This window comes from Camelus ferus, chromosome 16 (assembly GCF_009834535.1).
Source record: "Camelus ferus isolate YT-003-E chromosome 16, BCGSAC_Cfer_1.0, whole genome shotgun sequence".
Classification (NCBI taxonomy): domain Eukaryota; kingdom Metazoa; phylum Chordata; class Mammalia; order Artiodactyla; family Camelidae; genus Camelus; species Camelus ferus.
Window position 1 is genome coordinate 18,181,408 of NC_045711.1, and position 26,524 is coordinate 18,207,931.

The 26,524-nt window shown below is 54.3% G+C and overlaps 1 protein-coding gene and 1 long non-coding RNA gene across 6 annotated transcripts in view; one reads left to right on the forward strand and one right to left on the reverse strand.

Moving 5' to 3' along the window:
* Positions 1 to 78: 78 nt before the first annotated feature.
* On the reverse strand, positions 79 to 17,469 carry ALDH3A2 (aldehyde dehydrogenase 3 family member A2). Its single transcript, XM_032498945.1, has 11 exons — positions 17,356 to 17,469; positions 17,100 to 17,260; positions 15,427 to 15,658; positions 14,631 to 14,716; positions 12,824 to 13,032; positions 11,628 to 11,745; positions 9,812 to 9,953; positions 8,050 to 8,216; positions 6,652 to 6,751; positions 4,369 to 4,604; positions 79 to 1,414 (listed from the first exon to the last, which is right to left on the reverse strand). Exons 2-11 carry the CDS (start codon positions 17,250 to 17,252, stop codon positions 1,400 to 1,402), a joined length of 1,458 nt encoding a protein of 485 aa, XP_032354836.1. The 5' UTR covers positions 17,253 to 17,260; positions 17,356 to 17,469; the 3' UTR covers positions 79 to 1,399.
* Positions 17,470 to 17,482: 13 nt separating this feature from the next.
* LOC106728544 overlaps positions 17,483 to 26,524 on the forward strand; it is a 53,996-nt gene continuing 44,954 nt past the window's right edge. For 2 of the 5 annotated variants that reach the window (XR_004326709.1, XR_004326708.1), the window contains exon 1: positions 17,486 to 17,651. This is a non-coding gene — a long non-coding RNA (uncharacterized LOC106728544). Of the gene's footprint in view, positions 17,652 to 20,905; positions 21,052 to 26,524 lie in introns of all 5 variants that reach the window. The other 3 variants (XR_004326710.1, XR_004326711.1, XR_004326712.1) reach the window with 3 other exon arrangements.

Here is a 26,524-nt window from a genome sequence, read left to right on the forward strand (position 1 = left end):
TTGAGTTGGAGAAAACTTATGCTCAAAGAACTGGCTCCAACAAGGCATATCTGAGTAAGAATATTATTACAGTTCATGCCAATTTTATCAAATATATTTATTTTGAAGCAGAAATATACTAGACAAGCCAATAATTTAGTTTAACTAGAAATTATAACGTACAATTTAGTATACCAAACAAAAATTCCATCTTGACGTTTAAGACATTTTATGATCGACTATTCTGATAGCGAAAGCCATGTTTAAGCAGCTTTTCCCTAAACTAGCCTAGTGATTAATTCCTGACACCTCACCCCGTGATGAAGACATGACATGCTTCAGGCAGCGGTAATGGAACAGATTCATTCCAGAGCTGATTACACGCAGTGGAAGGTGAGCTATGTTCTCTTGCTGAGTGTTCAGGGCGGGGAGGGTGGGCCCTGCAGCCAGGAGCCCCCTCCCCCTGCCCCCCGAGGCTCTCAGGCTGCAGTGGTGACTATCCAAGGCCTCCTGGCCACGATGGGAGATGGTCCCCTCGGTAAGTTCTGTGGACCCAATCTACTCAGAAGCTTGCTCTCAAGTTTAAAAAAGTGAAATTTACTTCCCTTGTGCTACAGAAATAAACAAATATTTGTCCTTGAAGACCCATTCGCAACTTTAAGGCGCTATGAAGGGTAGGTACTGTTATAAGTACCTTGATTACAGCATGAAAAAATGCCATTTAGGTTTTAATAAGGGGCAGAATTCTGCAACTCCGGCACCATAAAAATGACAGGTGACACTTGCATGAAATTGGCAACTGTCTTCCAGGAGACCCTAGGACTTACAAGATGCTTTGAGGGACGTCAGTCACAGTGGACCCCACAACAGATGGTCACAAATACAAGGCAGGACGGAGAATGGATGAGAAAGGAGGGCTGCCTCCTGCAGGACAGGTCAAGTCCCAGCAGGTGAGGGACAGGGACCCACGTCCCCACCCCCCACTCCTAGTCCTCGAACCTCAAGCGGGGCTGGAAAGACCTCGCCTCACGTCCCTGGACAGCTGAGCTCTGGACGGCTTCACAGAGCAATGCCAGTGGGGGGAGGGGTCCCGTGTTCCATGAACTGGAGTGGAGGAGTCACGGAGCAGGTTCTGGAGCTGGGGTTTACCCAGCACACTCTCCTCCCCAGCCCAGAGCTCCAGGATCTGGGGAGCACCGTGGAATGTGGATCCTCAGAGCGTCCTCGCTTCTGGTGGGGCGTGCTGGGGCTTGGCTGAGATGGCAGGTTTGATTAATGGTGAGTGGCAATGACCTTTAGGTTCGATTACGGTGCATTTGCAAACTTTCTATTTTTGGTAGGATTTAAAAATCATTGGCTCATTAATTATTTAAAAGAAGAATAATTCAGTAGAGACGAGGAGGTGGAACAGGATCGCTCTTCAGCAGTGTCCAGCCTGCAGAGAGCAGAAGGGAATCCAGGTTACTCTGCCGGATTAAAAACCCACCCAGCCAGCCCTGGAAACGAGCCCACTATCGGGACTCTGACAAACACGTCCCGTCCTAAGTGACTCTAAACGCGCTGGAGAAACATGGCCCACGGGTCCCTAAGGAGTCTAAGTGGGGTGGGGTGGGCTGAGGAGGAGAGACTGCACCGCCCCCCGTGCCCCCGACAACAGTAACAAGGCAGGTGGGGCTGGTCGGGGTCTGGCCGGCACCAAGGAGCGCCGTCAGAGTGGGGACAGGATTGAGAATACTTTTTTAGTGTCTTGGCATTGTTAAGCAGGAGGTTCAAGTTTCCACATGAAATCTGAAAACTGATACAAAATTCTGCTTCTCAAATTTCCAAGTAGCAATGAATTTAATTGAAACCCCCCGAGGCTGAAGAGGCGAGCCACAACCTGAGTTCAAAGGTCGTATTTAATTTTCAAAGGGCGTATGACATTTATGCATTTTAAACTTTAATGTTCCTCAGCGTTTTAAAGCCTGCACAGTGCCTCCTGTAGCTTACGACAGGCTTCACCGGGGCCTACTTTGTTTCTGTGTATACGTTTATTTACTTCTTATTGGAGCACAGTCGATCTGCAATGCTGTGTTAACCTCTGGCGTACGGCGCAGCGCTTCAGTTGTGCACGTATGTACGCAGATGCTCCCATTATACTCTTTCCGCTGTAGGTCAGACAGTGGACCTTGCTGTTTTGCACTTTGAAATGCACACAGAAAACTCCTCTGCTCAGATTCTACCGTGCTACCTTTAGACTGATCATCGCTGCTTTCAATTTCCCATTTTAAAATGTTCCAAAGCCATTCCAGTTCTGGTAAACTGAAAACTAAAACCACATCCAAGCACAAAGCTAAGTAACTAAGAGCAGAAAAGTAATTACAGAAAACTGTTTGCAATTTTAACCAATAAAAATTTCTCAAGTAAGTGTTCAATTTAGGTTCGTTTCCTTTAAAGGAGATTCGATCAGAAGAGCACAGGGGTGCAGAGAGCAGCGCAGAGCAGCAGCGGAGAGGAGAACCCCAGACCTGTCTTCGCCTCACACTGAGCCCAAACCGCCGCAGCAGCAAGGGGGGCAGGGAGCTGGGTGGGCGCCGGCCGGGCCGCCGGGTGCCCGTGCCCTCCTCCGCAGAGGGGCGGGCTGCGGCCGGCGTGGCCTCGGAACAGGCCCTGCCCACAGCCATAATTAGGTCAGCCTCAGAGCTGTACTTTCTTGTTTTCAGCTAAATACGCGTTTTTATAGGCTGCTACTTCCCAGACACTAACAGAGAAAGGCTTGTTTGCCAAACCCTTCTCGGGACTCTGGGCAGGCCATTCTGCCCCCCCCCCCCCCCCCCCCCCGTCTGGCATGGGCGTCACCTGCGAGGCCTTCCTGGGAACGTGGCCGGTCTGGGGAGCACGCCTGCCTGGACCACTGAGTTTTCCATGAGGCTGAGAAATTCCATCCTGACCAAGAAGATGCCTGAGACCAATGTCTTAGGAAAAGAGCAAGACAGGCAGATAGTGACCAGTGACCCAAGCACACCCCTCCTCTCAGGAAGACGCAGCAAAAAGAACAGAAAATTCTAAATCCCACAACATGTCCTGATTCACTAAGCTTGCTACTTGAGCTCTTAAGTTGAACTGTTCTTAAAAACCAAAACAAAACAGAAAGTGACTTAGAGCTTTTTATGATTATCCTCAAATTATGGAACAGAATGGAGACTAGGTCTGAACGGGCCAGCGAGCACTTCCCCCAGGACGGCTGGTGCACACGGGACTGTCCGTTTCTGGAAGTGAGCTGTGCTTTGCCCGGACCCAGCCACCGTGCCTGCACATTTCTCAGGATTCCAGCAACCCACCTCACCCTGAAAAGCTGTGGCTAACCTTTAACACTCCTTCCAGGCCCAGGTCCCAGATGTCTGACAAGCAAGGTAAACACCCTTTTCTCAATAAGCTGTAAGCCTCCCAGCGTACACGAGCAAACAACTAGAAGGAAGCGTGCCCCCTGTGGGCCCACGTCACAGAAGGGAGGGAGGCAGGAGCCCCACCTCCTCTCAGCAGATGGAGCCGGGCTGACAGCGCCCGGCGGGCAGCCCCGTCTGTGAACCACCGGGAAAGTCACCAGGGCCCTTCTCTGCAGCCCAGCCTGGTATCTCTGAGAAAATCCAAGGGACTTCAAATGCAACTGGGACCTCCGGTTCCACCAGAGCTGTAATAACTGCAGGGTGAGCCAACCTCCTTCCAGATTTTACACACAATACGAGATAAACAGCTGTTCGCATTAACTGCTTGGATCTCGCTTCTCTCCCAAGCCTGTTGTTCATGGACGTCATCAGAATCCTCAGCGTGTCTCGCTGGCTGGCCGGGAGCTCCAAGGGCACCACCGCCCCCACCTCATCTCAACTGCCGTCACCCAGGGCGTTCTCCAAGCCATGGGGCCGCCAGTAGTCCTGGGGACACCAGGTGTCTCAAGGGCCTCGCGGCCTGCCCACGTCTAGGCACAAAGACAAGCTCAACGTGGCCATCAACTTGGGAGGAAAAACATTCAAGCTGCTTCTGCCAAAGCTGCGTCCCCACCGCGCCTGTCACCAGCACCCTCCCGTCCACGGCGCGGCCTGTGGGTTCATGCACGTCAAAGAGCAAAACTGAAACAGACACCAGCAGTGAAGGATGCTCAGAGTCCGCAGGCGCGGCCTCCAGGGCAGAAACGCTCAGCCCAGGGCCGCATATGGCTCCCGGGGACCGGGCTGCTGGGCCGCAGGGCTCGGCTCTGCTGCTGGGGACAGAAGCCCAGAGATGCTCCCAGGGCTTGGGGCTGGCCAGCAGGCTGCAGCTCACCGGCCCGAGAGGCAGCAGGAGAGAACTGACTTATAAAAGCAGAGGCGCCCCTAAGACAGAAGAGACGTGGCCGGCAGCCCCGGGACTCACCTTGATGAGCACGGCCACCACGACACCCAGGAGCGTGAGTAACAGGAGGCCCAGCTTCCCTCTGCTGAAGCGTCTCAACAAGAAGAACTTTGCCCAGTCCACCTTCGACGGGCTGTTGGGAGGGTATCTGAGTTTGTTAGCACCTTCTCTCTTTAAGCTTTTTAATAAACAGGGACGCTGATGAGAAAAGGTATCGAAGCTGTACTTCCCGTGATAAGCTCCCATCCCGCTGGAACCTGCAACGAGGGAACAGAGGGGACAGGCTCCACTGTGGGTGCGAGCGCCACGGCCGGCCACGGACTCCTCCAGCCCTGCACAACCTCCCCGCACCCCGGCGAGGCGACCCCGTCACAGGGGCCGCAGCTCCCTGGGTCACCATCGCTGTGTCGGCCCAGGCTCACCGTCCCCCCACCCCGCTGTGCACAGCATCGTCACCCCAACTCCTGAGTGGAAAGGGGGCTGGGCAGGGTCAGGTGACCTGCCCAGGGTGAAGGATGCAAAGTCCGAACGTGAGCCCAGGCCAGTCCGACCCCGAGGGCTGCGTACGCCCTTCCCCACCATCACACGTGGCTGGGCCACAGCTCCCTCCCCTCCAGGCTCCTGGGAAGTAACCCAGCCCGGGGTGCAGGCCATACGCTGGGTGGTGCTGAGCCCGCTGAGAAAGCTGTGCCCTGGGCCAGGCTCACTCCTCTGCTCCACGGTGTGCACGGCCCGGGCTCTGGTGCATCCATTAGGGGACAGCTGAAGCCACAGGGAAGTTTGGCAATGTGTATCAAATATAAGCACGTCAAAGAAAAAACTAAACTACGTGCCAAAGTATTACCCGTGCACACGCCTGGGCGGGGTGGTACATTTCCTTATGCCTTTCGGTCCTGTTTTGCCCCCTTTCCCAAAAGGCCTGTATTACTTTTAGAATGAGCATAAAAATGCACTTCATTTAAAACATGTACAGCAATTATGTTTCTAGACGCTTTTCCTAAGGGAATAGTCAGAAATTGCCTCCAAATATATTAGAATCATAATACCCCCCCCCCCCAAGCCCCTGAAATTGCAAAAAACCGACACAGGAATGAAGTCAAGCAAATGCGCCGCATTCACACTGGGACAGTGAGCAGCCAGGACGACGGAGACACAAGCATGCTGGCGCGGGAATGCCGCACCACTCCGCACGCCCGAGGGGGAGAGGTGACCTTCAGCTAGCAGGGTGCGGGCGACCTGTGCGTTTACTCTCTGGGCTCTTCCATCTTTGCCAAGTTTTCTTGAAAAGGCTATATTCCTTCTGCATTTCAGGGAACAAGGTGTGTTTTGTCAGAGGAGAGGCTACGGCAATGCTGCCACAAGCCGCCTGGTGACAGGGGAGAGGGACCAAACTCACGTCACTGGACGTGCCTGTGGGAGCCCTGGTGCAGCAGTGGTGAGGTGAGGTGGGGTTCGGGGCGGCAGAGTCTAATCCTTTAAGTATCGGGGCAGCAGGATGATGGCCAGTCCAGCCCCCACCCCACCAACCTTCCTTCCTTTCAGTCCCCACTCCCTGCATCGCCAGCTCCAGCCTGGTCCTGCCCTGTCCCTGCACCTGCCAGCTCCCCCGCCCCTACACATGCCAGCACAGGGCCAGACGCTGGCAGTATGTTCACATTCCCGGAAGGGACACGTGGCTACCAGGGGAACCAGGGGACAGGCCTGCCTCCATCAGGAGCAGGTGGTCCTGCTACACTGGGCCACCCCACCCCCAGCGAGTGATTGTTTATGCAACACAGAGGGAGAGTTGAAGCAGGAGCTTTTAAGATGGAAGCTTTTATACCGGTTGCTTCTTGTTGTGAGAACTTTGATGTGTTTGTTATTTTGAAATATCTCTATTAGATAACAAACAAGTCTACCACCTTATGGCCTGAAGGAAAAAAAGAAGTTGCATCAATCATCTCTGGGGTGAGAGGAAGACAGGTCACAGCTGAGAGGGGGCAGGGGGCACCAGGCTGTGTCCCTGAGCTTCACTGAGAATGACTCTCCTCCTGCCCGGCCTCCCGAGAGCACGGGGAGCCCTGCTCTCCTCAGCTGTGAAACAGTTCAAGGAGCGGCCGCTCCCGGCGGAGGGCTGGGGGCGGCGCGGTGGGCACCGAGCAGCCAGCAGAGGGACAGCAGAAGCCTCGGCTGCTGTCAGCTCCGGGCAGGTGAGCCTGTCACTCAGTCCCCGTTAGGAAAAAAAAGAGGAAGCTCATCAACTCATGTGACACCCGATGTCTGCGTGAGGGGTGGCGCGCTGTGCAGGCGGCCGGGGGCACTCACCCACTCCTCCGAAGGGCAGGGAGCTGAGCATGAAGTGCATGATCACGTCGTTGCCGGTGACACCCCCGCTGGACGTGTGGTCGATCAACCACTTGGTGAGCTGGGGACGGAACAGAACGCAGTCCTGGCTCGCGGCCTGCGGCCCCCTCCAGGCTGGGGGCAGCTAGCCCAACACCGGGGACCTACAGTTGGTCCGTTCAGTGACCGTGATGGGTAGCTGATGCTCGGATGCACATCCAGTCCCTGGAGGGAGGCCACGGCTGCAGCAATCTGATCAGGGACAGTTCAGACTACACTCTGGTCTTTAAAAATGTTAGTATTTTTCTATCTCTGCCCTAAATGACAGCACATGATTAACAGATACCATTTCATGTTTATTGAATGTGAAAAATATTTCCAGTTTCAGATTTGGCATCCTGTTTTTGAAGAAAACTGTTGGTTGGCCCAAAACCCGAAGAGGCGCAACGACACCTGACTGGTAAACGTCACATCCCCTGCCGCCAACCAGCCGAGAGTCCTTCGTAGTGAATGCCGCCGCTGACTGTGGCACTGCACGCCCCCCCCCCACTGCTCTCTCTGGGCATTTAAGCTGTCGGACCGCTGCCTTACTGACCTGTTCTGAACTGAGCCCCGCACGCTCGTCTCACCTGGCTGGCCTCAGACCCAGGTCCCGCCAGCACCGCGCTCTACAAGCTGCCACGCCCACCTGCACGTTGCCATCGGAGGCTCTGCAGGAAACCCATCATTTGGGGACTCCTCAGACCCTGCCTGGCCGCACCTTCCGCTCTTGAGTTTTCCCCTTTCTTCAGGGGACTCCGGAACCCACTGGCCCACTGTGAGGCCACTGTCCCTTCGCAGCAGCCAGTCACCTCGGGTACGGATGAGCAAGCCACACAGGGGTGGAAGGGCCGCTCGGCCTGGTGTGACGTGGTGTGGCCACCGCTCCAACAACAAGATAAGGCAGCTGTGGAAACTCGAGTCCGAGCCCTCACAACCACTTCCACAGCGGTGCAGGTGATCTCTGACCCGCACAGCCCCGCGGGGGGGCGTGGACACCACGGGGTGAGGGCGCGGCTCTTCCGCAGGAAGGCCTTGTGGATTCACAGCAGAAGGGCTTCTCATCTGGGCCCGTGAAAGTCTCCCAAGTACCGGGGGGTGTTACGGGTCGTAAGACTTGTGACATTTATGCTGAAGACTCGGCTCTCGCCCCAGGGAGTGTGGGAGCGGTTATGGTGAAAACCCCAGGGCCTGGTTACCCAAGGCGGCGCTCCAGGGGAACAGCCTCGCTGGCGGGCCTCCAGCGTCACAGAAACAATCACCATGTGCTTTACGGCAAAGAAAGCACTATTTCTGATCGTGGCTCATGACAGCGAGCCACCTGTCCGCTACGAAGTTTACCTTATTGTTCTGAGAAAATATGTAGAGAGCCAGGGGCTTCTCCCGCTCATTGATGAACCGCACGGCCTCCTCGGCGCTCTTCACGGGCACTATCGGAAGAACTGGTCCAAAAATTTCTTCCTGCATCACTTTGCTTCCAGGATCAACGTCAGTGAGTATTGTTGGGGCTGAAAAGAAACAAGCAAAATGAAAGCACTGACGGAGAAGAGGGACAGGCCAGCCCTCAGGCAGCTCTGCCTCATTGGGTCACCACAGCCCCCTCCCACTCCCACCCAAGTGTCGTCTGCTGAACAGAGTCCGAGAGCGCGGAAGAGCCGTGCACAGTCCACGTCTCCAAGCACGTGCACCGGGGGTCCCTGTGCAAACCAAGGCAGAGACACAGACTAGAGTAAGTCCTGTTTGTGTTTCAGCCTGTCAGCGCCACCCTCGCACGTTAACAGGTGCATGTGGTTACATCTTTCTGTGGACGGGTCTTTCTGGGAGGCAGATAGTCCCTCTGTGGGTCCAGCCAACACTTCTTAATTCAAGTGCTTTCCTGCATATGAGCTCTCTGAACTGTACCAAAGCTCTGCCAAGTTTGGAAAACAGTTAAAAGGGTGGGGTCCCCCAGGCCTTGGCTCAGCGCTCCGTGCACTGTGGGGAAGCGACAGAGGAGGGCCGCATGGATGCGCAAGAGCTCTGCAGAGCTCCAGCGTCCACACCAAGGGCGCCCCCAAGCCGCAGTGTGCAGAAAGCCCCCGTAGAGGGGCGGGCGTTCAACGGCAGGAGAGGACACCCGACACCGAGTCTGCTCTGCTCTCCCTCGGTCTCTACTAGGTTGTCCTGGCCACGTGGCGGAGCACAGCTCCTTCCAGCACACTCCAGGGGTGCACAGCTGCTCCCCCAAATGCACTGCCCGCTGCATCCCTGGGTTGGAGGACCAAGGTGGTCTGGGTGTCCATCCCGCTCTACACAGCCACGTGTAGAGGACCCGGACCCCAGGTCAGGGGAAAGTCCCCAGCTGGTCTGAGCTGATCACGACAGACCTGTGGCCACTGACCAGCGGAGATGTGGGCAGAGTCCACGTGTGGAGGACGGTAGGACACAAGATGAAAGAACGGGGGTCCTGAGGGTGTGACTGAGCCACTGAACTGACACCCAGGAGCACTCTGGGACTGCTCCTCACGCTTCTCCACACAACCTACGTCCTTTAAGTTTGCTTTTCAGAAGCGGGGATTTTTCGTGACGTGTGCATCCTCTGATAAGACAGGGCAAGCAGAGAGATGCAGAGAAGCTTTCCCAGCTGTGTGTGATTCTTCTGTCCTCTCGTATGTTACTTTAGGTAAGTGTGTTTAAGATTTAGAAGTACTGCTTACTCAGGGCTAAAGATAAAAACCACGAAGGCAGTAAACACGCAATGGGGCCGAGCGTGACAGGGGAGCACGGTGCTTCTGGACGGGAACTGCCCCTGCCAGCTGTAGGGTCGTGGCCGAGCTGCCTCCTTCCCTGAGCCCTTTCCCCAGCCCGAAACTGGAAATAATGACACAGTTTAGTTCTGCTTCTCAAGGTTGCCAGGAAGGAAAAGCGAGATGAAGCGTGTGTGTGAATATCAATGGCAGGTGCAACAGAGGTGCAATCATCACACATGCAGGTTTACAAGGGAGCAGCAAACCAGAAAGCAGCGTTAAACACTCCCCGTCCGGTAGTTTGTTTAGGGTCAGTAACCAGTGTCAATGAACCCGTGGAAGTGCCCCCCCACCCCGAGCAGGCAGGCTCCCGTCACCTATGTAGCGCGTGGCCTCATCGGTCTCCCCGCCGAACGCCACCTTCTGTCCTTCCAGCAAACTCAGAATCCTCTTAAAGTGGCGGAGGTTGATGATCCTCTCGTAGTCAGGAGACTCTTTTATATTTTCTCCATAAAATTCCTGTTTAAAATAATAGTGTTTAATTGTCACGAAAGACCCACACGTTAAATTTCTTCAGTAACTATAAAATTCACTCATGCCCCCGAATCGGGTTTTCTGTCCACAGAATACAACGCCCACCCCCAAGTTTTTTGGTAGGTCAAGGATAAGGGCTGAAGCACGCACACAGATCCCCCATCGACCCGGGGGGTGCAGAGGGCTGCACGTGCGCCCGCGCACCAGCCGCGGCTCCGCTCCCCACGCCGGGAGCTGGGGGCCCGCAGCAGGGAGCCACTGCCCCCGCACCAGCAGTGTCCACCCCGGGGCGGTCTGCGGGACCCTCCGCCGAGCTCTGCACTTCACTGTGCTGTATCTTCTCTAGACTGGAATCTCCACATGGCACAGATCATTGCGAAACCAGAACACAGTTTTGGTAAATTATTCAAAGTAAAAGAACCTCAAAAAACATTCAATCAGTGTTTATTACATAAAACAAACACCAAGTTTCTGAGTTGTGGCGTCACTTCAAAGCCTCGTGGGAGCTCTCAACTTCCTGCCTGACGGAAGTGAGCACTGCCCGCCGCCCTCCGCCCGCCAGCCTTGTCTGTGCGATGAGAAGGCCCAGGGCAGCCTGGTGAAATGCATACTCCTGGGCCCCAGCTCCGGGGCCATCACAGTGGTTTTCAACATGGGCTGCACCTCAGAGTCCCCTGCAGACCCCAGGCCCCTGAATCACATTCTTTGGAGGGTGAGGACTGGACATTGTCTCAAGGGCTCCTAGCTGACCTCGGTGGAAAAGCCCTGCATTGAGAGCAGAAAGCCTCAAAGGCAGGCAGGGGGCCTCCCCCTGAACTGCATTCAGAACCGTGTTCAGCACCGCACTCTACCAGGCACATCGTCTCTAATCCCCGGGAGTCTCCAGTCCCACAAGTATCCTGGAGCCCCCGTTCCCGGAGCCTGGACGAGCCCCCTTCCACGGTCTCCTTGTCTGGCCCGTCTTCCCCCTCAGACCCCCGCGTCTCGCACAGCTCCCCTCCCCAGTCACAGCCGTGTGCCTCAGGGTCCCAAGCCTCCCCACTGGCGCTCAGGAAGCACCTGGTGGGGGCGCTGCGCCTCTTCCCGCAACTTCTCCCACCCTCCCTTCCAGCCCAAACCCTGCACGTCGTCAGGCTGGGCCTGGGACACCGCCAGGCGGCCTCAACTCCCTCACTCGAGACCGTCACTTCAAACACCCAGAAGGACCGACAGCTGCGTCAAAAGCACGCCGTGGAGAGGTGTTTAACTTAAGTCACTCCTCCGGACTGCTGGCCTCCCTGGCCCTCTGCACACCTGAGAACTGACCCTCGACCAGCAACGGCCACATCTGTCAAGGGCCTGTGCCTGCGCCCGAAGGGCTGGTGACGCCTTCCCGACCACGTGGTTACTGAGCTTGTCTTTAAAGCGTGTCCTACAGCTAACGCATCGATCGGGAACTATGCCTGGACGGTCTCAGGGCGCGCGCCACCAGCACAACTCCGCGCCCGCAGGCCTTCTACGGCAGGTGTGTGGGGCACTGCTCATCAGCCAGGAAACTGACTCATCTCAGGCGCGGCTGGAATCTTCCGGGGGAGGGGCCGGGGGAGGGGTGGCGCCTGGAGGAGCTGGCTTCACCCTGCTCCCTAAGGAAACAGCGACTGAGCTGCGCTGAGCACAGACCTTCACGGCGTCCTTCATCTTCTGCACGATTTGGTCCTGGAGGGCTGGCTCGCAGAGGACGTAGTCGGGGGCGATGCAGGTCTGGCCGCAGTTCATGTACTTCCCCCAGGCGATGCGTCTGCGGAAACCACACAGGCACGGCGCTCAGCCACCTGCCCCGGCCCTGCGTGCTCTCATCTGTCACCTAGCTGTGTGCCTAAGCGTGCTTGGTGATCTTTATGAAAAACAAAAGCATTTCAAACACTCATCTCCAAACCAGGTGGCTGGAACTTTGAACGCATTTTCAGCCGACAGGATGTTCTGAGGAGCAGATAAGGCCTCCGCCAGCTCACAAGGGGCGGCTCTTCACCGGCAGCAGCGCCACTCCCTGGGGCAGGGAGAGACAGCAGCCCCACGCCCTCGTCCTCCCTCCCAGCCAAGAGGACGTTGGGGAGGACAGGAGTGGCGCATGACTGCAGCTCTCTGGCTGGGGCTCCAGGGCTGCTGCCAGCGTGTCGGGGCCGAGCAGGACGGGAACCCGCCCCGTGGAAAGCTGCGTCCGAGCACGGACGGGAGTCCACTGTCCCAGGGGCTCCTGTTCCGGCAAGGAGATGTCTACTCACGAGGCCAGCCTGGACCCCAGCCTAAAGCCCACGCCGCCTGCCCGCCTCCCTCGTCGGGGGGTTGGTGTGGGGGAGAGACGGCGCATCGCCCGAGCACGGTCAGTTGTGGGTTCGCTGTGAGCCAAACCTGCCTTAGCAGAGAGACCCAAGACCTTTCATTTCCTAGCTCTCAGACGCAAGATGCTACTCGGAATTAAAACATGAGTTGAACTGGCTTTCTCAACAAAGGACCTCAGTTAAGAGCGCACCATGACGCCCTTTCTTTGGGAACGTAAGGGCTTCACGAGGCACACCCAGCACTCTGCATCGTCTCCTTGGACCACCTACAAGCAGAACAGTGAAGCTTTCCCACCAGATCAGCGATCCCGAGAACACAGAGAGCTTTTTAGTCCTCCTAAGGACAACACGTGGCCTCAAGACCTCGTGTTCACCTCTCCTGGCGGCAGCACCAGGGGACTTTGTGGAAGAGTGCTGTTCTCTGCGAAGACGCCAACCACCTGAGCGCCGGGGTCCAGCGCAAAGAGCCCACGCTAGCCCGTCAGGGAAGTCTCCGCTGAGCTGGGAAAGCCCAGGTAACCAGAGAGCCAGTCCCACCTGCAGGCGACGTCCAGGTCACAGTCTCTGTCAACGTAGCACGGGCTCTTCCCTCCCAGTTCGAGAGTCACGGGGGTCAGGTGCTTGGCCGCAGCTTCCATGACAATTTTTCCAACAGTGGCGTTTCCCGTGTAAAGAATGTGGTCAAATCGATGCTTCAGAAGCTCTGTGGTTTCCTCGACACCACCGTTAATGACAGCGTATAGGTCCTTAAAGAAGGAAAAACAAATCTGTGTGTCACCACATTAATCCTATTGTCTAACGTGAGCCACTTCTTCAAAAGACACACGTAGCATTCAGTAAAACCATGAGAAAATGGAGACTGGCCCCTGGGAGAATGGAAGAAGGGCCGACGGGGGACCCGGGGAGAAGAGTCTTGTGGCATCTGAGAACCAAACCCACGTGGGACTGACCAGAGCCCAGTGTTTCCCCCCCGAGCCCAGCAATGGAGACACAAAGGAGAAGAGAGCAGACGAAGCACATGAGACAGCCCATGCGAGTGGCGGACTTTGCGAGAACGAGGCTGCTGTTAGTGACTGTGGCACGGGCCACGGGCGACGGTCCCAGCCTGGACAGCGCGGGGCTCAGCCCAAGGTAGGAACCAACTGGACGGTGTGGAAGTCTGGCCGGTCAGGCCCGGCCCCGTCAGCCGCCAGTGTGACCCCCCGGCAGGCTGCCCCGCACCTCCAAGCCTGCGTTTCCCTCGTCACCGGGGGAAGTCACAGGGCTCTGGACTGAGCCTCGCGTGCCCCGTGCTATTGTGAGCTTCTGGTAGAGGGGAGGGACATCTTGGACAACAACAACGTGAAAAGTGACCCAGAACAGAAGCCAAGGGCGGTGGGCAGCATCTCAGGCATGGGTGCTGACCCCAGCCAACTGGCGACCTCGCGCTGCCACTCGGTCTCCGTCACTCGAAGTTCAGCTGCCCAGCAAGTGCTTCACCTTTTCTCCTGCCCACGGCTAAGCCTACGGAGCGCGTGGGGCTGGTCCCCCAGCAGGCAGGGTGGGCAGGGCAGGAGCCGCTCTCCCATCGGGGCGGAGAAGGCCCTGCAACCTCTGTCTTCCAGTTCCCGACCCTGCTCAGTCCACGACATCTCACTGTCTCCGCTATGCCTCTGAGCTGGGCCCCACAGCTTTTAGAGAAAAACTGCCCCGCGGGCTGCCGGAGCAGTGACGAGACAGCAGAGAACGCTGTTTCTCCAAGAGCTGGGGCTGGTCTTGGGGCTGTTGGAAAGTAACCTGTGCAACTGCAGGCACGATGCCGCACAGCCGCCCCTCAGTGCAGCGAACGGAGCCCCCCCGACCCCTGCGTGGAGGGACCACACTCTGACTCAGAGATGGTTTTCTCTACCTGGCTTCTGAAACCTAAACGCTGGCACCTTGACTCTGAGTGAGGGTCCACACTCTGGTTCAGGAAGCCACTTTCTGGAGTTTTCACGCACAAACATGCCCACTTAAAAGCAGAAGTGTTCCTACATAACCACAGGCCATTAAGACAGAGCGCCCAGCACAGTACCAGTCCCTCATTAAGTCATTCACAAAGTGAATGCACCTGAAATCCTGTTAGATCAAACAGGTTGATCCAAATTTCAAGCAGCAGAGGAGGCTCCACGGAAACCGTGAAAGTAAACAGCTGAGCTTCTCACAGCTCGTCTTGAACTTACTTTCTCCTACTAAGAAGACGGAGGGCGGCCCCAGGGGACTGCACCCGCAGGCCTGGCCGTTGGCGACAGTGCACGAGCAGAAGGCGAGACGTGGGCTTGCCGCGACAGACACACATGCTGAAGACGGGCCGAGGCGCTCTTACCTGGTCTAGGTACTGAGGGAGGAGCTTGGCCAAGGTAGTGGCTGTATTTTCACTGATTTCAGAAGGCTTGACAATCACAGCATTTCCTAAACAAAACAGAAAGCAGGGCAGTGTTGTCTCATTTTTGAGTAACCCTGACAGCCACGTGAGGACAAAGTACTCTGACACTGCCAAGCCCCTCCTCCTGCCCCTGCTCCCGCTTCCTCTCCCCGCCCCCCACCCCATGCCCAGGGTCAAGAGGCTCCATCACTTCCCCAATGCCTCCAGCTTTCCCTCCCTCTTCACTCATGCCCGCCCTTGGAGTTTCCTGCTCACCCCGGAATTACTGGGCAAACAAGCCTTGTCAACACAAAGCTGTTGATCTAGATCCTGGAGAAGTGAGAAGCTAGTCTCTCGCAGGTGCTGTACATCTGAGCTAGCAATGCTCCCACAGCCCTCACCTGGATGAGACTGGCCAGGCAGAACCAAATGGTTCATGCAAACGCAGAGCCGGCACCGGAAACCACATCAGAGTACGGACGCCTGACTCCAGACTCCTGGGCTGTCAACTCACGCATGCCTCTACACCCTCACAGGTTCATCCCCATGTGCTTCAAAAAATAGTCACTGTGCAAATCTCTGGAGCTCACGGAATGCGTAATACTAGTATTAATGAATTCTCAATACACTTGTATAAGCAAACCAAGGCAAGCCACCAAAGCGAATATATTTAATTACACACTATCCTTAATTTACAACCACCTTGAGAGGACAAGCCCCTCCCTCTGAGAAGGCAGGAGACACACTGACACCAGACCTGCAGCGATGGCGCCTATCAGAGGCTGGATGGTGAGAATAAATGGGTAGTTCCAGGCTCCGATGATCAGCACAACCCCCAGGGGCTCAGGCTGAATGTAGGCCTCGTCCAGCATGGTGAGCAGGTTCTTCCTGGCTGGGGTCGCAGCAGCCCATTCGGGAAGCTTCTCCAGCACGAGATCAATTTCCCCAAGAACACTAATGACTTCTTGACTGTAAGCGTTGAGTTCACTCTGTTGCGAGAGAATCACAGCCAACCTTCATGAGTGTGATAAACAGCCCTGCACGTCAGAGACGATCGGCCAGGCACACTCGCGGGGACAGCTGGCGTAGGCAGACCAGCTGGTCTGCCGGGCAGGCTGTGCCTGCCCTCTCCAAGCCCACAGTAAAGACTTGCTAACTCCCTTTGTAACACGTCCACGCTCTCTACATCGGTCATTTAAAGCCAGGCTTAAACAGTAACTTTCATAATGTACAGCACAGGGAACTATATTCCGTATCTTGTAGTAAGCTATAATGAAACAACATGAGAACAATTCTATGTATGTACATGTCTGACTGAACTATTATGCCGCAGGCCAGAAACTGACATGATGTTGTAAACTGACTACACTTCAATTTAAGAAAAAATGAGCTTTCAGGAAGACTTCCCTAGTTCATAAGTGTGCCCTTTATCAATCACTGCAACTATGCTTTCACTTGTATCTTAGTATTTCAACCTTAATACGCTGGCTTACAGCTACACTCACATTTACCTGTGTATGTTCTGTTCCCCAGCCAAATGTAAAACCCTCAGGGGCAAGACATTTATTGTGCTTCTTTGTTATACATATGCTTACAAACGCTTGGAAAATAAACAATCCAGACTTTCTGGAGTCTTACTTAACCCACCTTGTTTATTAGATGTCACAGTCTCTCCACCCAAACTACCACAAAGGAAATTTCATAGTTACTGTTGTTACTACCCACGTTTACTACCCCTCAAAATAATCTTTGGGGGGCCAGTGAGGAAGGGGGTCTCACAAAGCCAGAGCAAGGCTTGTTACCCCTAGAATGAAGACAGAAAGTAAAAACAAAATGGTAACAATATTATTACAAAATACAGGAGAATATATTTAGACCCTAAACACTGACCAAAACCTTGCTACTCAGAGCATGGTTCCAAAACAGGCAGCAGGTATGCCCTGGGAGCTCCTTAGAAACTCGGGTTCTCAGACCCCTGCCCAGACCTACTGAACCGTCATGCGCACTTAAACAAGATCCCCGGGGGCCTGGCCAGTGCACTGGAGTTGGAGGAGCACAGGCCAGAGACACAAAGTCCTGGGGGAAATGTGAGTGCCACAGCGACCACCCCAAAGCCTCTGCCTCTGTAGGAAACCACAGACAAAGGGAAGACAAGAAACAGTCCTGGAGGAAGGTATCTGCTGTACACGAAGCTGACAAATTACTGAGACCCGGCACGTACAAAGGACTCCTATGAACGCCAGGGAAGGGACCGTGAATGCAGCAAGAAAACGGGCAAGAACGGGAAAGGTAATCCACAAAGGGGAACCGCGGAGGCGGGAGGCCCGGGGAGCGGGGGGAGGGGGTCCGGGACACCCGGGGGCGCGGGGCGGGGGTATCGGGAGGCCCGGGGGCGCGGGGCGGGGGGATCGGGAGCCCCGGCGGGCGCACCTTGCTCAGGTCGGCAGTGATGGCCGCCAGGATGTCCTTCTCGCGCTCTTGCACCATACGGCGCAGGGCCTCGAGCTGCTGCCGCCGGAACGTCAGGGGGCGCGACCGGCCGGACCGGAAGGCGGCGCGAACCCGCTGGACCTCGCGCTCCATTGTGGATCCTGAGGGTAGAGGGGAGACCGGGCGTCGTGGTGGGCGAGTGGACGCCGGGGCGAGGGTGCCTCCCCGCCACCCCCAGCCTCGACCCCGGCCGCACCTCCGTCCCCGCTCGCTCGCTCGCTCGCTCGCTCGCTCCGCCGCCAACTGCCGGACTGCTGCCCCTCGGGCCGACTCCACCCCGAGCCGCGCCCCTATTGGCCGGCGCGGCCCACGTGACCCGCAGCCGGTCGCCGTCGTGCCGGGATCCCAGCCCGCGGAGGCCGACAGAGTCGGGGCGGCGCGGCGTTCGGCGGGGGCGGCGCGGGGCGCGGAGGGGCCGGGGGAAAGCCGCTCCCGCTCCCCCTCCCGCCTCACCCGGGAGCCGCCGCGGACGGCCTGCAGCGTCCCCTGAAGGTCAGTGCGCGCGCGCGGAAGCCGGGCCCCTCGCGTCCCCTGCGCCGCGCCCACCGCGCCCGCCCGGGGCGCCCGTGGAAGACCGCCCTGCCAGGCCTGCGCTTACTAGCCGGACGCGCGGGGGCCAGGCCGCCCCGCCCAGACTCTCCCCCGCCCCCCCGGCTCTTCCCACGGAGGCTCCCGCGCGGTCTTCCCGGGGGAAGACTGCGCCCGTGGGCCGGGGCGCCGTGGCCTGTGTGGGCGTCGTCGCTCCTCCCGCACCGTCCTGGGGGACAGGCTGTCCGCTCGGGCGCCAGGGGCAGTCGGCTCCCCGAGAACCTGCCCTTCGGGCTCTCCTGAAACCTCTACGCACGTGTCCCGTCGGCTCTGGGGGTGGCTCTTTGTCCCGAGGAAATGCAGCTCTGCGCCGAGGAGCACGTGGAGACCGCGCTCCCGGACGCCAGTCCTCAGCGTGGCTGGAGGAAAGCTCGCTTCTGTTCTGGGTATAGGCCGTTAGCCGAGGCCTGGCCTCGCCTGCGGGGTCCACCTTCCGGAGACGCTGCCGCAGCTTGGGTGCCATCACCCTTCGCGCTGCCGGTTTTCTTTTAGCCTTCCTGAGTCCTCTGGGTTTTCCTTTTCTGGGACGTTCTCCCCTTCCAGGCCTCCTTAAGTGTTCAGGTGCCCTAAGCTCCGCCGTTGGGCCTCTTCTCGTGTCAGTCACGGCCTCATCTAATCCCCTCGATGGCGCTCAGAGGAGGCTTCAGACCCGTCTCTGGGCCCACTCTTCCCTCTGACCTCCCGCGGGTGTGTTCTGCTGCGTCCTGCTCATCTCTCCTGGTGTTCACAGTCGGCATCTTATGGGTAACCGTCCGTGGAACTTTTGGTTTGTCCCCACCCACTAAACAGATTCGATGCAAACTTCCTCAGGTGTTCCTAGTCCCAGTAAATGGTACCATCCTTTATCCCACGTACTCGGCCAAACTCCTTGCAATTACCCTTGACCCAGGCTCGAGCTTCAGAAACTACATGGAATGCAAGCACTTCTACTTGGTCCAAGCCAAGTGCCTTTCACCTGCACTTCATCCTGCGCATTTCCCTGCGTCTCCTGTGGACTCTGCAGGTCACTGCTGTGCCATTTCTCAGTCCTACACTTGCCCTTTTATAAGCTGTCCCACCCAGACCCAGAGTGTTTTCGCGCCCGCTGGCTTCCAGTCGAGGCCTGCCAGTAGGAGGCGTGGGCAGGGGTCAGAAGGCCGCAGGAGCACAGCAGCTCTCTGCTTCTGGATCCGGCAGCGTGGCGGTTGCCGGCCGTTGCTGGAGTGGAAGTGGTGCTGGATGATCCCGGGCTCTGGCAGTTCCTTCCTCGGTCAGGGTGGCACCTCTCCAGGAAATCCAGGGTGACCATGACAGCACCTCCAGGTGGCACAGGTGCTGGGGCAGCCCCTGTGGGTTCCACACAGGGGTATTTCTAGCAGCTTCTAATCTTTGACACCACCGCCGTCTTCCTTTTGACATTAGTCTCCAGACTCGCACTGCCTGCAGTGATTAGAGTGGCTTCTCTTCCTGGCTGGACCCTGACTGGTACACTTTGCTAGAGCCTATCCCCCACCCAGCCGTCAGTGAGCCTCACACGAGATGCTTGACCGTGTTAGCTCCCTTCTCAGAACTTCCCAGTGGCTTACCCTGACATTTAGAAGAAAACCCAAAGCCACACCGAGTCTGGCGAGCCTGCGCGTCCGGGGCTGCAGCCCTCTCTCCAGCTGCATTTTGTATGAGTCTCCCATGTGGTGGGAGCGCTGGCCTTGCTGTTTGCAGAGCACAGAGCCCCTCCCCACGTCAGGGCCTTCACTCTCTGCTGTCTCCTTGGCCTGGAGCGCTCAGCTAACTTTCTCATTTGATTCAGTCTCTGCTTAAATGTCACCTCCTTGGAGAAGCCTTCGCTGACCACCATGCCTGAGATAGCAGACCCTGCTCCCCTGCCCTCACCCTGTTTCAGTTCATTGATGTGCATCTGTCTTTCCCATTCACTGTAGCGTCAGGACCTAGTATAGAACCTGGCCAGTAGTAGGTACTCAGTAAATATTTATGGAACGAATGAATGATACTCTCTCAGATACTCTGGTCTTGGCCTGGGCACTGTCCACGTTTGTGGCGTTCTCAGCAGCCACCGTAGTTTGATAATTTTAAAGAGATTCTTGGTGAGGGAAGGAAAGAGGTTGGCATGACCATCAAACTCTCCTTCACCTTCTCCCTTGCCTTCTTTTGGCAGGAAAAAAAAAATGGAGTCCACATGGGGAGACCGTGGTGAGGGGGGAGGATGCCAGTGAACAGGCCTTTGACAGCACCGGGCAAGGGGTGGCCTCCAGCTCGTTCCACGTCTAAACCAGCTCCGCACCGCAGGGTCGCGTGTGCGCCGCAGGCCCGCCGTCCAGTGTCAGCACAGGGTGCTCCTGCCGTCCCGCAGAGGAGCGTTCCCGTGCAGTCCTTCCTGAGCTGGAACGGGGTGGAGTGAAGAAGCAGTCACAGGTGCTGAGGGCTGCCTTCACACGCCACTTTTTCTCATAAAAGCAAAAATCTCCTTTGGATTTCTTCTTAGTGAAAGCAGATACCAACATAGGTCTTTAGTAAAAGCAAAGCGGTGCAAAGCGAGCTTTTGAAAAGCAGGAGCAGCCTGTGTCTAGAATTGCGTAGCAGTGTTTAAGTTGGCTCATAGCTCACCCCTGGGTGTACTGCACTGTCCTTTTCATCCGCTCTAATCCGAGTGATCATTTTAAACTCTGAGCTAGTAAACATTACATAAGGGATTAGACATGAATTGAGATACTGAAGACACTGAATTGAGACATGAATCACGCTACGATTTTTTAAAATGTAGACAACACGCGTAATTCGCTGAGTGAGAACAGAGCAAGAATCAGTGTCACCTACGGCAGCCTGGCCGGAGTAGCAGGCCTGCTTCTCCTGCTGCTGACTAGACGGAGGGTTTCCCTTGTTTTCTTCTTTTTTTAGTGGGTGAGGTAATTAGGTTTATTGATTTCTTTATTCTTAGAGGAGGTGCTGGGGATTGAACCCAGAACCTAATGCATGCTAAGCTTGTGCTCTACCACTTGAGCTATGCCCTCCCCTCTTAAGAAAAATCTGTTGTGATTCTAATGACACAATGACCAAGAGTTTGACTCTCACTAACTCTTGGACCTTTTTTCTATTAATTGAAGAAATCAGTGGATGGCATTTTGATGGGCATGTTTTAAAACCACGTCCAAATTCTTCAACAGAACAAGGTGGTGTGTTTATAAAACTGAAGATAGGACCGCTCCCAAGTTGAAACATTCTCCCTTTGGAGCTCTGGGTCAGGATGTGCTCACTGAGCGAAGCAGCTGCGGGCCAGTGAGAGCACTAGGGCCGGACCCAGGAGGCTGCGGTGAGTGTTCGCACGGCGTTCCTTTCAGGGACCGCAGTAGACGGGATTTGAGGATGCCTGGCCACCACCCTTTTCCTAGCCCTTCCTCCTTTTTCTGTTGTTAATGTTTCTTTACCATGGGTGGTCCCCACCATGACCCCTCCCCATCACAACCTCAGGGTTTCCGCAAGACCGCCCTGGTCACCTGTCTTGTCAGAGTGTCCAGTCTTCCTTGCCGCATGATGGATTCGGGAGTGTGCCCCGCGCCTGACTGGTCAGCCCTCCCTGGGACTTCAGTTAGAACTGTCGTGGAATAGACGTGCTCCCCCCGTGGCATCGCTAGCTCTGGGGTTGCGGTGTTCCTAGAGCCGCCTGGGGCTGACTGGTCGGTACTCCCAGGGGAGTGGCTTGCTGAGGATAAAGCTGATCAGGGGAAGGCAGAGCCCAGAGACAGTCCTGGTGAGATTATTTGTGTCCAGGTAGGGCTTGACGCTAAAAGCACTTCCGTGAAGTTCATCTTCACGGCTCCGCAAGCCAATAATACATTTCCAAATGTTAGGGACCTACAGTTTGAATTGAATTTTTTTGCTGCTTGCTACCAAAAGAGACGTAAACACCATAGAGTGGCCACACTTCACTTAACGATGTCATCCAGGGCCTCAGATTAAATCCACTGCAGAGTGGAAGATCTTAAAGCTTTAAAAAATAGAGGTAATGCTGATGTTTCTCTGCTAGGTAGCATGCAGGGTCTCAGACTGACGCACGCACTGCGGACGCCAGTAATCAGCAAACACTGTTGGGGAGTTGGGGAGAGTTTTATCTGCGGCAAGTCGGGAACTCTAGCCTGGGAGACACAGACTACACGCTGGGGGAGGCTCATAAAGCCACAACTGCACTGTTACGTACGTTGTTTGTCAAGAGTGAGGACTGGACTGGCAAGAGGTGAGGGCAATGGTTAAGCAAGGGTGGTGGAGGTCTGTATGGTGGCACAGTTCCAGAGGGAGACCTGAGGGCCATGAGCTGGCAGCTGGCAGCTGGCAGCAGGTGTTGCTGTGAGAACGGCTGGTGGTGTCCTTGGATGTGGGACGGCTCAGGAAATCCTGGCTGTCAGTGCTGCAGGAGCGTGTCTGAGACCACATCCCCAGAGGGCACCCGGCTCTGTTAGGGGCCTGAACCATAGTTAGTCTGTTTTGATTTTTAAATGATCCTAAGTGTGTCATCACACGGACATAGACATACACATGTAAGTAAGTTTGCGTCTTTTTAAAAATCACATTCAGGAAGTGTCCATGGAGTCTGCTTTATTGAATGTTACCAACAAGAATGATTGAGGATTTTGTCAAATGACTTTTTTTTAGTTTTTTTTTTTTTAGGGGGGGATAATTAGGTTTATTTCTTATTTACTCTTTTGAGAGGCGGTACTGAGGATTGAACCCAGGACCTTGTGTACACTAAGCATGGCGAGCACTTTGGACGACACCCTCCCCCTCGGGGGACGTCTTAAGGCCTGTGTGGACGGCCCTGTAAGTGTCTCCTTCTCTCTGTTATGTGGTGAGTGAGATTAATTGGCTTCCTCGTGTTGAACAGTCCTGATTGTTATGTGCATTATTATGTGCTGTTCTTTTATTGAGCTGCTGGATTCTGTTCATACTTTAAGAATTTTGCAGTGGTGGTGTTTGGCTCAACCAGGGAAAAACCAGCTTTGAAAATATTTTGCTGTTTTGGTGCAATAACCTTAGTGAAAACAAACACCCCTATTTTTCTGATTTGTTGTCTAGGCACCTTTAAAAAAAGTCATTTGGTCCCTGCTCTGCTAAAAGCAAACTGCTGAGTCCCTGTGGTCAGTGGCAGGTCCTGGGGGCAGAGCCACACCCTGCGGGTAGTGGGCTGGGCTCCTGACCCTCCGGGCATCTCTGGGTGAGCCTGGGCCCTGTTACTGCGTCGGAGTCTGAGGAGGGGGTGGGCGGCTGGCTTAGGGGAGTGTTCTGATGAGGACGCCTGGGGTCTGACCAGCCTCGACGCGTCTTGTCCCTGTGGACTTTCCTCGTGGTGACGTGGCCTGTCCTTCCCGTCTTCGGTTTGCCCTGCGGAGGGAACACAGTGTGCGGGACATCCCGTTGCACCATCAGCCACCCGTCAGGTGACGGGACCTTGGACTTTATTCCTTCTCTCCGTGCTCAGGGACGCAGAGGGCCCAGTGCAGAAAATACGCTACGTCTGCAGCTACGGGAACAAGCAGCCTCCAGTGCTGAGTAGCTTTGGCTGCTGCTGCACTTCTAACACAGACTTTAGCGAGTTCTCAGAGACCGCGAGCCCTCCTGCGGCGTCCCCCCCCCCCCCCCCCCCCCCCCCGCGCCCTGGAAGCCGCAGCCCTGCGCTCCGTCTTTGCGGCTCTGACTGCCCTGAGCGCTGTGGCTGAGGGCAGTCGTCTGCACGTTGTCTTGTTGTGACTCGATTGTTTCACTTAGTGTAACACCCTCAGGGTTCATCCACGTGGTAGCCTGTGTCAGGATTTCCTTCCGTTTTAAGGCTGAATGATATGCCGCCATATACATGCGCTGCATCCTGCTTGTCTGTCCCCCCCGTGAACACAAGCTTGGTTTGCGGTCCCGTTTCAGCTGTTGTCAGTAGTGCTGCTGCGCGCGTGAGGGTCCTGCGGGCCTGGGTCTCTGCCTCAGTTCTGCCCCGTGTGGGCCCGGACGTGGGGTGCCGGGCCACGTGCAGCCTGCGTTCAGTGCTGTGAGGAGCCGCTGCGCTGTCCTCCACGGTGACGCCCCGCTTTGCACTCCGATCAGCGTCCCATGTCCTCTTCAGCGCTTGCTGTTTTCTGGTCTGCTTTGTTCTGCTTTGTTTAACGATGGCCATCCTAACCGGTGGGCGTGAGGGAGCATCCCAGTGTCGCTTTGTGTTTCCTTAATGACCAGCTGTGCTTAGCACCTTTCCGTGTGCTTCCTGGCCATTTGTGTATGTTCCTTGGAGGTGTGTCTGTCCAGGTCCTTTGTGCAATTTTTTTAACCAGGTTGGTGGTGGTGGTGGTGAGTTTTTGGAGTTCCTTATATATTCTGGACATTAGCCCCTTATTGGATAAATGATTTACAGATATTTTCTCCCATTCTGTGGCTTTCCTTTTTACTTCGTTGATACTGGTTTTTGTTGTTCTGTATATATGTGTGTGTATATATGTGTACATATATTTTTTCAGTTGAAGTATTGTCAGTTTACAGTGTGTCAGTTTCTGGTGCACAGCTAATGCTTCAGTCATCACGAACGTACACGTATTCGTTTTCATAGCCTCTTTCACTGTAAGTCACCACAGGATACTGAGTATAGTTCTCCGTGCTGTGCAGTTTGAACTTGTTTATCTATTTTATATATATCAGTATCTGCAAATCTTGAACTCCCAATTTATCCCTTCCCACCCCCTTTCCCCCCTGGTAACCATAAGTTTGTTTTCTATGTCTGTGAATCTGTTCGTTTTGTAAATACATTCATTTGTCCTTTTTTTTAGATTCCACATATAAGTGATATCATATAGTATTTTCTTTCTCTTTCTGGCTTCCTTCACTTAGAATGACGATTTCCAGGTCCATCCATGTTGCTGCAAATGGCATTACCTCATTCTTTTATATGGCTGAGTAGTATTCCATTGTGTAAATATACCACAGCTTCTTTATCCAGCCATCCATCAATGGACATGCATGCTGTTTCCATGTCTTGGCTGTTGTAACTAGTGCTGCTATGTGATAATGTCTTTTGATGAACAAAATTTTTAATTTTCATGATGTCTAACTTGTCTATTTTTTCTTTTATTGCTTGTGTCTTTGGTGTCATATCCAAGAAATCATTCCCAAATCCAGGGCCATGGAGATTTTGCCTTATGTTTTTTCTTCTAAGAGTTTTATAGTTTTAGGTCTTGAGCCACTTTGAGTTAACTTTTCTATGTAGTGTTAGGTAAGGATCCAGCTTCATTCTTTTACATGTGGTTACCCAATTTCCCCAGAAACATTTGTCAAACAGTCTTGGCATCCTTGTCAAAAAAATCATTTGACCGTATATGCAAGGGTTTGTTTATTCAGTGCCCTTTATTCTGTTCCATTGGTCTGTAAGTCTGTCTTTATGCCAGTAACATACTGTTTTGATTACTGGAGCTTTGCAGTGTGACCCCCCAGCTTTCATATTTTTCAAGATTGTTTTGGGGTGCAGCAGTGGAGGGATATAGCTCAGTGGTAGAGCACATGTTTGGCAGGCATGAGGTCCTGGGTTCAGTCCCCGATGCCTCTGTTAAGGGTGAAAAAAAGATTGTTTTGGCTATTCTGGGTCCCTTGAGATTCCACATGAATTTTAAGTTGGATTTTTCTATTTCTGCAAATAACATCCTTTAGATTTTTATAGAGGTTGGCTTTGAATCTGGAGTGCTTTATGTAGTATTGCCATCTTAACAATAAAAAGTCATCCAGTCCTTGAACGTGGGATGCAGTTCCATTTATTTATGTCTAGTTGAATTTCTTCAAGATTTTGAAAATTTTTGTGCAAGTCTTTCACCTCCTTGATTAAGTTAATTTCTAAGTATTTTTTTTCCTTCTGATGCTTTTGTAAATGGGATTGTTTCATAGCTTCCTTTTCTGATTGTTCACTGTTTGTGTATAGAATGGAAATACAACGTGTGTGTGTGTGTGTGTGACACTGTCTCCTACTACAGGACTGAATTTATTTATTAGCTCTCACAGCTTTCTGTGGAATCGTTAGGGTTTTCCTCACGTAACGTCATAGTATCTTCAGACAGAGATGCTTTCCCTTCTCCCTTTCCAATTTGGATGCCTTTCATTTCTTTTTCTTCCCTAATTGCTCTTGCTGGAAATTCTAATGCTATATTGAGTGGAAGTGGCCAAGGTGAGCATCCTTGCCTTGTTCCTGATCTTAGAGGGACAGTTTCAGTCCTTCACCATTGAGTGTTCCGTTTGCTGAATTTTTCATGTTTGGCTTTTATCATGTTCGGATACTTTCCTTCTATTCCTAGTTTGTTGAGTATTTTTTTAATCACGAAAGGTGTTGCATTTAGTCAGATGCTTTTTCTGCATCAGTTGAGAGAATCGTATGGTTTTTCCCTTCATTTTGCAATGTGGTGTATTACACTGATGGGTTTTCCTATGTTGAACCTCTCTTGCATTCCAGGAAAAATCCCGCTTGATCGTGGTGTATAAGCCTTTGAATACGCTGTGGAGTTTCACTTGCTATTTTGTTGGACGTATTTTTCATTAATGTTCGCAGGGGATGATGGTCTGTGCTTTTCTTTGTCTGTAGTGTCTTTGTCTGGCTTTGGTATCAGGCAATGCTGGTCTCATAGAATGAATTAGGAAATTTTCCCTCCTCAGTTTTTGGGAAAAGTTTGTAAAGATCGGTTACTCTTGAAATGTTTAGTTGTATCCACCAGGGAAGCCGTGAGGTCCAGGGCTGCTTGTCGAGACTGTTTGATTGCATCATTCCGTCTCCTTAC

What these genes read in the sequence shown, in the direction of transcription:
- ALDH3A2 (XM_032498945.1), bottom strand. Translation starts at nt 17,252, where the DNA reads ATGGAGCGCGAGGTCCAGCGGGTTCGCGCCGCCTTCCGGTCCGGCCGG. An exon ending in TCACTGCCGACCTGAGCAAG is followed by an intron (nt 15,659 to 17,099) that starts GTGCGCCCGCCG and finishes CTCTCGCAACAG; the next exon opens with AGTGAACTCAACGCTTACAG. An exon ending in TGAGGCCACGCGCTACATAG is followed by an intron (nt 8,217 to 9,811) that starts GTGACGGGAGCC and finishes GTTTCTTTTCAG; the next exon opens with CCCCAACAATACTCACTGAC.